We start from the raw sequence: 12571 nt of genomic DNA on the forward strand, positions 1-12571 counted from the left end.
TGAGCACAAATCTACATGTCCTTCATATTGAGCAGTATATTTATGCCAAGTGGAGTATGCCTTGTTACTTTAGCTTAGAGTTCTCTCTATATAAGTGTAAGAATAAGGAATGAGAGCAGCCCTCTTGGGATCATATCTAGTGCACTGTTGTCCAGATTTAACATAAGTATCACTTGGCATGTGTGTTAAAAATAATAATTTCCAGGCCCCGTCCCAGAGAGTTTGACTCAGTGGAATCAAGGTGGCATCTAGTAACTTGTGTCTGTAGTGAGAACCTCCAGTGATTCTTGTGGAACAGTGGCTGTGGGAAGCTCTGTTGAGTGGAACTCCTGAAGGGAAAGGTATTTTCTCCTTGTGGTGGTGTCAGCATTTCCTGACTGCCAGGGTATCTTAACTGTGCTGTTCAAAACAGGAATTCATAGATCCAATGTCCCAGCTTTCTGACAGCATCCTAGGAAAGTCTAAAACCCAGACTTCAGTTATATTACATAAGTTGTATTTATCAAATAAGGGAAGGTATCAGAGAATGTGGGTACTCCCTTATCACATTCAGATAACTTTAATGGAAATAGGTCACAATGACAAGGTCTCTGGGGCATGTAAGGAATGATAAATGTTTTCCTTTTCTGAGGAACTTGGTTACTAAGGGAAGTCAAGTTGCTGAAACAAGCAGAGATTACAGCAGCATATCAGTAAGTGTTATACATGATAGTGCAGACTGAATATGTAATTGCTAAGAGAATGCATAGCAAAGAAAGAGTGAAAGAGTCAAATTCTAAAGGACACTGGAAATAGCAGTTGAAATGAACGGAAAGGTTGGGTATTTAATGTTGGAGGAAACGGGCTAGCTGGGTATGGTAGGGCAACAGAGTTGCTGCGGCGGCAGAGCATCTTGGACTCTGCATGGAATGCCAGTTCTAGAGAGCATCCGGGGGCTGAAATCCAACCTGGTTTCTACAAACTGCTCTTTCTCTTAAACCCTGAGCCCTGGCATGAGGTAGTTCCAAAGAAGGGGCATTTAAAAAGTTTTGTCATTTGCCTACCCCTAGAGTGCCTCTTTAATCACATTTTTACAAAGGCACCTTTTGTGTTGGTGGAAACCCTGCGTAGCAAGCAGTTTTTATTGGCTGGAGGAGAGAGGCTGTGGTGAGAGCTTTAAGGGAATAGAGAGAAATAAGAATACCAGATTGACTAATAGATTAAAAATAGGGAGCTGTTAAAACTGATAGGGTAAAAATGCTGGAGGTAGAAGATTTAGTTTTTTGAGCATTATAAGTGAGGAAGGGGATAATCTATACAATTGATTATGAAGATTTGGATCAGAGTAGCAGCTATGTAAGTAAAGTTGTAGTTATGGATTTAAGAATTAGAATATTTATTCAAGAAATTTATTTTATACAAGTCATTTTTCTGTTTACCCTGGAAAGAAAGTAAAAATACAGGCAGCAGACATTGACTTGAGTACCCACTATGGGCCAGGCACTGTGTTAAGTTGAAGGGATATTTGGTGCCTTTCCTTAAGGCTTCATGATCTTGTGCAGCAGTTAGCAAACTTTCTGTAAAGGGCTAGATAAGTTTTGCAGTTCATATAATATCTGTTGCAACTACTTGACACTGCTTTTTATGTAAAGGAAAAGGCATGGCTGTATTAAAATAAAACTTTACTTATAAACATAGGTGGCGGGCCAGATTTGGTGACCTGTGGCCTCTTTTTTTCACATTTAATCCAGAATCCCCCAGTGGTACTTTGCATTCAGCCGTTTGGAAAATTATATTTTTTGCTGATGTGTTCCAACTCCTATTCTGGAAATCATCAAATTCCTAGAGCTTAGAGATTATTCTCTGAGTTTCCAGATACCCACAAAAGGGAGAAAATGTGTTATTAGACTAGTGTCGACTTCTTCAGCTATTACAGAGAGTGAATTCCCATTGTGTTCAACAGATGTTACTATGACTAGTAGATGCCCTTAGCTATGCTCTTTATTCTAATAATTTTACCTATGAACATCTGCTAAAAAATAATTCAGTAAAGAAGAAAGTTAAGGCTCAGAACTTTTTTTAAGATTTTATTTATTTATTCATGAGAGAGACAGAGAGAGGCAGAGACATAGGCAGAGGAAGAAGCATGTTCCCTGCGGGGAGCCTGATGAGGGACTTGATTTCAGGACCTGGGGATCACGACATGAGCCAAAGGCAGATGCTCAGCCTCTGAGCCACCCAGGTGCCCCAAGGCTCAGAGCTTTTCAGTGTGTGTGAAAGTTCTGCATTTTCAGTGTAGAACATTGTAGCCAGCCCAATTATCAGTAGCAGTTAAACAAATTATGGTATGTGATCCCTATAGAGTGATTTGCTGTAATTAGAAATTATACTTTTTGGCACAATGAAGGTTATTTTCTCTACAGTAAAAAAAGTAAAATATATTCATACAGCATATAAATAGAGCTTATCTATAGTGATTGTAACTGTGCCTTTTAAAGTTCAACAATTAAAAAAATAAAGGTCAGCAATAACTTTATGCTTATGAATGTGTGGATATGTTAGAAACCTGGTAAGGAATAAAAGGAGAAATGAATAAATCCTGTAAATAAGGGGGTGAAAGTTTTGATTCTAAATAAGAGGGCTAGGGCAGCCCCGGTGGCTCAGTGGTTTAGCGCTGCCTTCAGCCCACGGCGTGATTCTGGAGACCGGGGATCGAGTCCCTCATCGGGCTCCCTGCATGGAGCCTGCTTCTCCCTCTGCCTGTGTCTCTGACTCTCTCTCTGTGTGTGTCTCTCATGAATAAATAAATAAATAAATAAATAGGCTAAAGTAGCTGGATCTTGGTTGAATAAAGAAGGCTAATAATTGGTGCTCTGACCTACATTAAGATAGCAAGTGAAAGGTGGATGGGTGGTGGGTAAGTATGTGCTTCACTTAGAGTAAAATACCTTACACATGCCACCTTCATGCAGACCTTCAGGAAGGCACACAAGAAGCAGCCCTCAAATGCCTTAGCCTCACAGAATTGTCTCAAGAATGCTTAGTAAAGAATACTGTGTCTGCTAAGGAGAGAGGGAAACTTGAAGACAAAGCAAAAATATACAAGGCTTGTTTTGAAAGTCTTATTCTACCCCCCCCAAGGGGAAAGAAAAGAAGTTCAAGAAACAAGAATTTTCAGAATACTGAAAGACCTCATTCAGCTTTGTTTTGTTTTGCATATTGCTCAGAAATCAAAGGAGAGCATCCTGTAAATGTTGCAAAAGAATTCGGGGAATGTTGAATAATGCTGCAGGTGATAAGCAGCCTTATAATAAATATACTATCCTAAAGACAGTTTTGAAAAACGTTATTGCTTTACCAGTTTAAAGGAGAGTGCGATGTGGGGGAAAAAAAGAAGTTGTCTTAAATGCACTGTGCTATTCTAGATTGGATGTTGGGACAGGGATAGGACATTAGTGGAAAAACTGATAAAATCCAAATAAAGTCTGGGGTTTAATTAATAATACTGCATCAATGTCAGTGTCATAGTTTTGACAAATGGGCCATGCATGGTAAGGCTGGATTTTTTAGATAGTTAACATTAGGGGAAACTGGCTGAGGGAGTATAGGGCTGGGAACTCTGCCCTATATTTAATAATTAAAATTACTCTGAAATATAGTTTATTTTTTTTTTTTTTTTTTTTTTTTTTAAATTTATTTATGATAGTCACAGAGAGAGAGAGAGAGAGGCAGAGACACAGGCAGAGGGAGAAGCAGGCTCCATGCACCAGGAGCCCGACGTGGGATTCGATCCCGGGTCTCCAGGATCGCGCCCTGGGCCAAAGGCAGGCGCCAAACCGCTGCGCCACCCAGGGATCCCATAGTTTATTTTTAAAAATATTTTGAGAGAGTGAGTGAGAGAGAGCACACAAGTGTGGGCAGGGAGAGGCCAGGGGTGAAGGGGAGAGGCAGAGGGAGAGGGAGAAGCACACCTCTCCCTGGGCAGGGAGCCTGGCCCAGGCCTGGCTCCCGGGACCCTAGATCACGCCTTGAGATGAAGGCAGACGCTTAACCGATGAACCACCCATGCACCCCTAAAGTATATTTTTAAAAAAGTTTTCAAAGATGAGAAGAGCAAGACCAAAGACGAGGAAGTAGGCGAGGACGTAGTGGTCGAAGATAAAGTTATGAATTAGCTGGCTCTAATGTAGGCTTCCCTCTTCTCCAAAGGAATTGATTACCTGATACACATCTCACTTTTTTTTAAGACAATGAAGTTGTAAGGATTTGTAAGATCATTTCTGTTGTAAATCTATTAAAGTAATTCTTTTAATAGTATTTTCAATGTAGATGATTTTCAGTTATCATACAAATTAATACTTTGTATGATGCAGTACAGGGGCTGTAAATTGGTATGGAAATTTAAAGCAGGTCACATATAACTCAGATTATATGCAGGATGGTAGTTTTTGTATGCTTCTGGTATAGCTTATGTTAAATCATTGTTTTGTGAACTGAGTACCACTTTATAATTGAAAAGGTCTTTTGTTGACATTCTAAATACTTGTAAATATATATAGTGTTTAAAAACTTTAGAAACATTTGCTTTGTGGAGAGATGACTCCCTTTGAATACTGATGGATACCCTTGACACTTTTCTTATGATTTCATGGCAGTTTATGCTTATCTTTGTGAACCTTGCAGGCCTGCAGAAACCAGCTAATAGGATGGGTCTAGAAGCCAGACCAAAGACACAAAAAGTAATACTGTACTTTTTTTTCATCCCCAACTCTGGCCCTTGCCTTCCAACTGGAACTGAAGGCAAGCTGGAAGTAATACTTTGAAAATTCTAGGTAGAGTGTAACTACCTGATCATAAACACCTGAGACTAAATAGATACACATGGTAGTTTTGTTTATTTCTTAAGCCTTCTTATTTGTTGGCCAACATAGGGGTTGATTTAGTTTTTTGAGTGCCTTTGCATTATACTGATGCTTCTTCTTCTTCTTTTTTTTTTTTTAAGGTTTATTTATTTATTTATTTATTCAGAGAGAGCGAGAGAGAGGCAGAGACACAGGCAGAGGGAGAAAGCAGGCTCCATGCAGGAAGCCTGATGTGGGACTCAATCCCTGATCTCCAGGATCACACCCCGGGCTTCAGGCGGCGCTAAACCGCTGCGCCACCGGGGCTGCCCATATACTGATGCTTCTTAATAGACTGTGATCATCATATTTTAGGTTTCTGCAATTTTTTAATAGTTTAAATTCCTTTAATCAAGATTGTCAGTCTCCTAGATAACTTTCTTTAGGAATAAAAATATCACAAAATGTGCTGGTTCCCAAGATGTAGGATTGGTGAAATTGGAGAGGGATAAGGTTGGTTTTATCTAAGTTAGTTTTTGTCTTGAACATCAGTAATATTAGAGCTGTAAAACATTTTTATTCAAACATTTCTGTTTACTATGCAGGCTTACAGTGGAACACCTCTAACAGAAGAAAAGGAGAAAATAGTCTGGGTCAGATTTGAAAATGCAGATTTAAATGGTATGGTTTTAACTTTTTTGGGACTTATGAATTATGCTTGTTTGGGGTTGACTTGATTCCATAAGAGAACTCTTAACTTCAGTTGGGTTACTTTCTCTTACAGCAACTGTTTAGTTTTCAAAATAGATTCATTTTTATTTATTTATTTAAAGATTTTATTTATTCATGAGAGACAGATAGAGAAAGAGAGAGAGAGGCAGAGACAGAGCAGGCTCTATGCAGGGAGCCCGACGTAGGACTCAATCCTGGGTCTCCAGGATCACACCTTGGGCCAAAGGTGGTGCTAAACCGCTGAGCCATCTGGGCTGCCCGAATAAATTCATTTTTAATTTAAAAAGTAACATAATCACGCTACAGAAACTTCATTGGAACTGATATTCTATTGTACAAATCTGAAATTAGCTATAACATATAGTGCCTAGGACATAGATTTCTTAGAAAATAAATTATTCAGGTTTTTTTTTTTTTTTTTTTTTTTTTTTTTATTTTTTTTAAAGATTTATTTATTTATTTATGATAGACATAGAGAGAGAGAGAGAAAGAGGCAGAGGCACAGGAGGAGGGAGAAACAGGCTCCATGCACCGGGAGCCTGACGTGGGACTCGATCCCGGGACTCCAGGATCGCGCCCTGGGCCAAAGGCAGGCGCCAAACCGCTGCGCCACCCAGGGATCCCAATTATTCAGGTTTGATCAGATGTGTAGGATTTATAACTGCATAGTTTTTTTTTTTTTAAAGTTTTTATTTATTTATTCATGAGAGACACAGAGAGAGAGTCAGAGACTCAGGCAGAGGGAGAAGCAGGCTCCACGCAGGGAGCCCGATGTGGGACTCGGTCCTGGGACTCCAGGATCACACCCTGGGCCAAAGGCAGGCGCTAAACCACTGAGCCACCCAGGGATCCCCTATAACTGCATAGTGATCATTACTATTGAACTTTTTGGACTATTAATTAATTAATAGTCCAAATACTTGGACTGTTAATTAATAGTCCTGAACAGAGTTATGTCTGAATTGGGCCTTTTGTTCTCATATATGTTCCTACATTCCATTTCTTTCTTTTTCTTTTTTTATAAGATTTTATTTATTTGAGAGAGAGAGAAAGAGCAGGGGGAGGGATAGTGGGAGAGGAAAAAGCAGGGAGCCCCTCTGAGCAGGGAGCCTGATGTGGGGCTCAGTCTCTTCACTCCAGGATCGTGACCCAGGCTGAAAGCAGATGCTTAACTGACTGAGCCACCCAGGCACCCTCTATATTCCATTTCATTGTTGCTGCTTGTAAGGTGGCTGTCCTGTGTCTGTTGCCCACGATACCATGTCTGTTGTTTTCTGAGTTTGGGAGGCGCTGGTGAGAAATTGAACGAGAGGAAGACAGGAAGGAGTACTCTTCCCTCTCCTCTGTTAGTGGCTGCATTTCCTCTGTGTTTCTGGCTTCTTCTAGGCAGCTCTGCTGGTATTCTAGTTTCTGCCAGCTGACCCAGCACCCTGCACTCCTGTGTCTCTCTAGCCTAGGGCTGGTCGTGGCTTCCTGCTGTTGCTAATGCAATAAGCAGCCTTAGAGTTCCTTTTCTGGTCGCTCAGCTATTCTATCGTCTGTGTGAACAGTTGTCTTCACTAAATTCCCAATTATGAACACATTGAGTTGATTTCATCTCCTAGTGGGACCTTGACTGATATCATACTCTTGAATCTTCAGCTCCTCTAGGAATTTAAAAAATGTGATACCATGTATATTTATTTATTAAAAATTTTTTTTTAATTTTAATTTTTAAAAAAGATTTTATTTATTTATTCATGAGAAACAGAGAGAGACAGACATAGGCAGAGGGAGAAACAGGCTCCTGCAGGGAGCCCAAAGTGGGACCTGGTCTCAGGACCTGGGGATCACTCCCTGAGCTGAAGGCAGATCCTCATCCACTGAGCCACCTAGGTGTCTCTCTCTCTATATATATATTTTTGTTTTGTTTTGTTTTGTTAGTAGAATCTTTTTTATTCAGAAAAAAAAATAAAACCCAAAAAACAAAAAAGTTTTCCAACCACACACAGGAGGGGTTTGGGTAGGGGGAGGTGTCTGTCCATCCAGCCCCAGCCCCCAGCCCATGGTTTTGGCAGCAATAAGGGGTGTGGGGTAATGGGGTGTGGGGGTTATATATATATAAATATATATATATATATATATATATATATATAACCCTTAGAAGCTAAGTTGCACTTCTGCAGTTTGGTTTCTTTTGAATTTTGGATTCTTTATTAGTGGTTCATTCAAATAATGGCAACTTGTTGGACTCTCTTTGTGGAATAAAATATTCATTAGTTTGGGTGATTATTTATGACACATAAACTTTTCCTACTGTGTTTCTCTTTGAAAGCTTATATTTTTAACTTTCTTTTCTAGTCTTTTCTTCTTATGACTGTTAGATTGTCTTGTTTACTGGCATATTTCCCCTCCTCTTTCCTTTTTCTTCTTTTATTAAAGTTTTTGTTTAAATTCTAGTTTACTTATAACACCCAGTGCTCATCACAAGAGCCTTCCTTAATACCCACCACCCATTTAGCCCATCCTTCCCACCTCCCCTCCATCAACCCTCAGCTTGTTCTCTGTAGTTAAGAGTCTTATGTTTGCCTAACTCTCTTTTTTCCCTTCCCTTTTGTTCATCTGATTTGTTTCTTAGATTCCACATATGAGTAAAATCATGATATTTGTCTTTGACTGACTTATTTCACTTAGTATAATACACTCTAGCTCCATTCACATTGTTGCAAGTGGCAAGATTGCATTCTTTTTTGATGACTAATATTCCTCTGTGTGTGTGTGTGTGTGTGTGTGTGTGTACACACACCACATCTTCTTTATTCATTCATCAGTCAAAGGACATTTGGGCTCTTTCCATAATTTGGCTGTTGTTGATAATGCTACTGTAAACATTGCGGTGCATGTGTCCCTTCGAATCAGCATTTTTGTATCTTTTGGGTAAATAGTAGTGCAATTACTAGGTTGTAGGGTAGTTCTGTTTTTAACTCTGAGGAACCTTCAAAGTGTTTTCCGCAGTGGCTACACCAGTTTGCATTCCCATCAACAGTGTAAGGGGGTTTCCCCTTTCTCCACCTCTTCACCAACATCTGTTGTTTCCTGTGTTGGTAATTTTAGCCATTCTGACTGCTGTGAGGTGGTATCTCCCTGTGGTTTTGATTTTATTTCCCTGATGATAAGTAATGTTGAGCATCTTTTCATGTGTCTGTTGGCCATCTGTATGTTGTCTTTGGAAAGATGTCCATTCATGTCTTCTTCTCATTTCTTAACTGGATTATTTGTTTTTTGGGTGTGGAGTTTGATAAGTTCTTTATAGATTTTAGATACTAACCCATTATCAGGTATGTCATTTGCAAATCCCATTCCATAGGTTGCCTTTTAGTTTTGTTGATTGTTTCTTTCACTGTACAGAGCTTTTTGTTGTGGAGTCCCAGTAGTTCAGTTCATTTTTGCTTTTATTTCCCTTGCCTCTGGAGACATGTCTAGTAAGAAGTTGCTATGGCCAAGGTCGAAGAGATTGCTGCTTGGTTTCTCCTCTAGGATTTTGATGGTTTCCTGTCTCACATTTAGGTCTTTCATCCATTTTGAGTTTATTTTTGTTTATGGTGTGAGAAAATGGTCTAGTTTCATTCTTCTGCATGTTGCTGTCCAATTTTCCTAAAACCATTTGTTGAAGAGACTTTCTTTTTTCCATTGGATAGTCTTTCTTACTCTGTTGAAGATTAGTTAACCATATAGTATGGGTCCATTTCTGGGTTTTCTGTTTCATTGATCTATATATGTCTGTTTTTGTGCCAGTAGCATGTTGTTGCCTTGATGACTATAGCTTTGTAATATACCTTGAAGTCCAGAGTTGTGATGCCTCCAGCTTTTCTTTTTCAAGATTGCTTTGGCTATTTGTGGTCTTTTCTGGTTCCATACAAATTTTAGAATTATTTGTTCTAGCTCTGTCAAAAATGCTGTTGGTATTTTGATAGAGATTGCTTTATTTATTTGTTTATTTTAAATATTTTATTTTATTTTATTTTTTTATGATAGTCACACAGAGAGAGAGAAAGAGGCAGAGACACAGGCAGAGGGAGAAGCAGGCTCCATGCACCGGGAGCCCGACGTGGGATTCGATCCCGGGTCTCCAGGATCGCGCCCTGGGCCAAAGGCAGGCGCCAAACCGCTGTGCCACCCAGGGATCCCTAGAGATTGCTCTAAATGTGTAGATTGCTTTGGGTAGTATAGACTTTTTAAACAATATTTGTTTTTCCAATCCATAAGCTTGAAATGTCTTTCCATTTCTTTGTGTCATCTTCATTTTCTTTTATAAGTGTTTTATAGTTTTCAGAGTACAGATCTTTTACCTCTTTGGTTAGGTTTATTTCTAGGTATCTTATGGTTTTTGCTGCAATTATAAATAGGACTGATTCTTTGAATTTTTCTGCTGCTATGTTATTGATGTGTAGAATGCAACTGATTTCTGTACGTCGATTTTGTATTCTGCAACTTTGCTGAATTTGTATATCAGTTCTGGCAATTTTTTTGGTGGAGTCTTTTGGGTTTTCTACATAGAGTATCATGTCATCTGTAAATCGTGAAAGTCTGACTACTTCTTTGCTGATTTGGATATCTTTTATTTCTTTTTGTTGTCTGATTGCTGAGTATTTTGTTAAATAACAGTGGTGAGGGTTGGTATCCCTGTCTTGTTCCTTACCATGAAGGAAAAGCTCTCCATTTTTCCCTGTTGAGGATGATATTAACTCTTGAGTCTTTCACATATGGCCTTTATGATGTTAAGATATGTTCTGTCTATCCCTACTTTGTTGAGGGTTTTTATCAAGAATGGATGCTATATTTTATCAAATGTTTTTTCTGCATCTATTGAGAGGATCATACTGTTCTTATCCGTTTGTTAATGTGGTGTATCACATTGACTGATTTGCAAATATTGAACCAGCCTTGCAGCCTAGGAATAAATTCTACTTGATTGTGGTGAATAATTCTTTTAATGTAATCTTAGATTTGATTAGATAGTAACTTGTTGAGAATTTTTGCATGCATGTTCATCAGAGATACTGACCTATAATTTTACTTTTTAGTAGAGTAGGAATTAAGGTAATCCTGGCTTCATAGAAGGAGTTTGGAAGTTTTCCTTCCATTTCTATTTTTTGAAACAGTTTGAAAAGAATATGTATTAACACTTCTCTAAATGTTTGGTAGAACTCCTTGGGAAGCCATCTGGCTCTGGACTTTTGTTTGTTGGGAGGTTTTTGATTATTGTTTCAATTTCTTTGCTGGTTATGGGTCTATTCAAATTTTCTATTTCTTCCTTTTTAGTTTTGGTAGTTTATAGGAATTTATCCATTTCTTTCCGATTGCCAATTTGTTGGCATATAACTTTTCATAATATTCTCTTATAATTGTATTTTTTTGTGTGTTGGTTGTGATATCTCCTCTTTCATTCATGATTTTATTTATATGGGTCCTTTCTCTCTCTTTTTTAAAGATTTTATTTATTTATTCATGAGAGAGAATGAGAGGCAGAGACATAGGCAGAGGGACGAGCAGGCTCCTTGTAGGGAGCCTGATGTGGGGCTCAATCCCCAGACCCTGGGATCATGCCCTGAGCCAAAGGCAGACACTCAACTGCTGAACCACCCAGGCATCCCTCTCTCTTTTCTTTTTGAGAAGTATGGCTAGGGGTTTCTCAGTTTTATTAATTCTTTCAGAGAACCAGCTTCTAGTTTCATTGATCTGTTGTAGTTTTTTTGTTTGTTTCTTATCATTTATTTCTGCTCTAATCTTTATTATTTCCCCTCTTCTGCTGGCTTTAGGCTTTTATTGGCTGTTCTTTTTCTAGCTCCTTGAGATGTAAAATTAGGTTGTGTTTGGAGACTTTGCTTTTCTTGAGTTAGGCCTGTATTACTATGTACTTCCCTCTTATGACTGCTTTTGCTGCATCCTAAAGGTTTTGGACTGTCGTGTTTTCATTTTCATTTGCTCCCATGTATTTTTTTTTTTACTTCTTTAATTTCCTGGTTAACCTGTTCATTATTTATTTCTTTTTATTTTTTATTTTTAAAAATATTTTGTTTATTTATTCATGAAAGACACACAGAGAGAGGCAGAGACAGAGGGAGAAGCAGGCTCCATGCAGGGAGCCCAATGTGGGACTCGATCCCAGTACCACGGAATCACGCCCTGAGCCGAAGGCAGGTGCTCAACTGCTGAGCCACCCAAGCGTCCCTGTTTATTCTTTAATAGGATGTTCTATGACCTCCATGTATTTGCAGTCTTTCCACATTTTTACTTATAGTTGACCTCAAGTTTCATAGCATGTGGTCTGAAAATGTGCATGGAATGATTTCAGTCTTTTTGTACTTATTGAGACCTGATTTGTGACCCAGTATGTACTCTATTCTGGAGAATGTGCCACGTGCATTCAATAAGAATGTGTATTCTGTTGTTTTAGGATGAAGTGTTCTGAATGTATTGTTAAGTCCATCTGGTCCAATGTGTCATTCAAATTGATTGCTGATTTTCTATGTAAATGATCTGTCTATTGCTATAAGTGTTAAATTCCTTTATTATTATTGTATTATTATCAATGGGTTTCTTCATGTTTGTTCTTTTTTTTTTGAAGCTTTTATTTATTCATGAGAGACACAAAGGCAAATACATAGGCAGAGGGAGAAGCAGGCTCCCTGAGGGGACCCTGATGTAGGACTCAATCTCAGGACCACTGAGCCACCCAGGTGCCCCTCTTCATGTTTGTTATTAATTTGTTTATATATTTGGGTGCTCCCAAGTTGAGGGGCATAAATATTTACAATTGTTAGATCTTCTTGTTGGGTAGACCCCTTTATTATGATATAGTACCCTTCTTCATTTCTTGGTATAGTCTTTGGTTTAAAATCTAGTTTGATATAAATATGGCTAATCTGGCTTTCTTTTGACATCCGTTAGCATGGTGAATGGTTCTCCATCCCCTCTTCTCTTTTTTTTTTTTTTTTTAAAGTAGGCTCCTCGGGATGCCTGGGTGGCTCAGCAGTTGA

At 38.7% G+C, this 12571-nt stretch overlaps 1 protein-coding gene across 13 annotated transcripts in view; it reads left to right on the forward strand.

Moving 5' to 3' along the window:
- BCAS3 (BCAS3 microtubule associated cell migration factor) overlaps positions 1-12571 on the forward strand; it is a 592168-nt gene that overhangs the window by 5178 nt on the left and 574419 nt on the right. For all 13 annotated transcript variants that reach the window (XR_012008696.1, XR_012008698.1, XR_012008697.1 and 10 more), the window contains exon 4: positions 5426-5501. Coding sequence is in view for 10 of the 13 variants with exons in the window: in XM_072779640.1 (XP_072635741.1) it covers positions 5426-5501 (76 nt within the window). In the remaining 3 variants the exon portion in view is untranslated. The remainder of the gene's footprint in view (positions 1-5425; positions 5502-12571) is intronic.

This window comes from Canis lupus, chromosome 16, assembly GCF_048164855.1.
Source record: "Canis lupus baileyi chromosome 16, mCanLup2.hap1, whole genome shotgun sequence".
NCBI classification, from domain to species: Eukaryota; Metazoa; Chordata; class Mammalia; order Carnivora; family Canidae; genus Canis; species Canis lupus.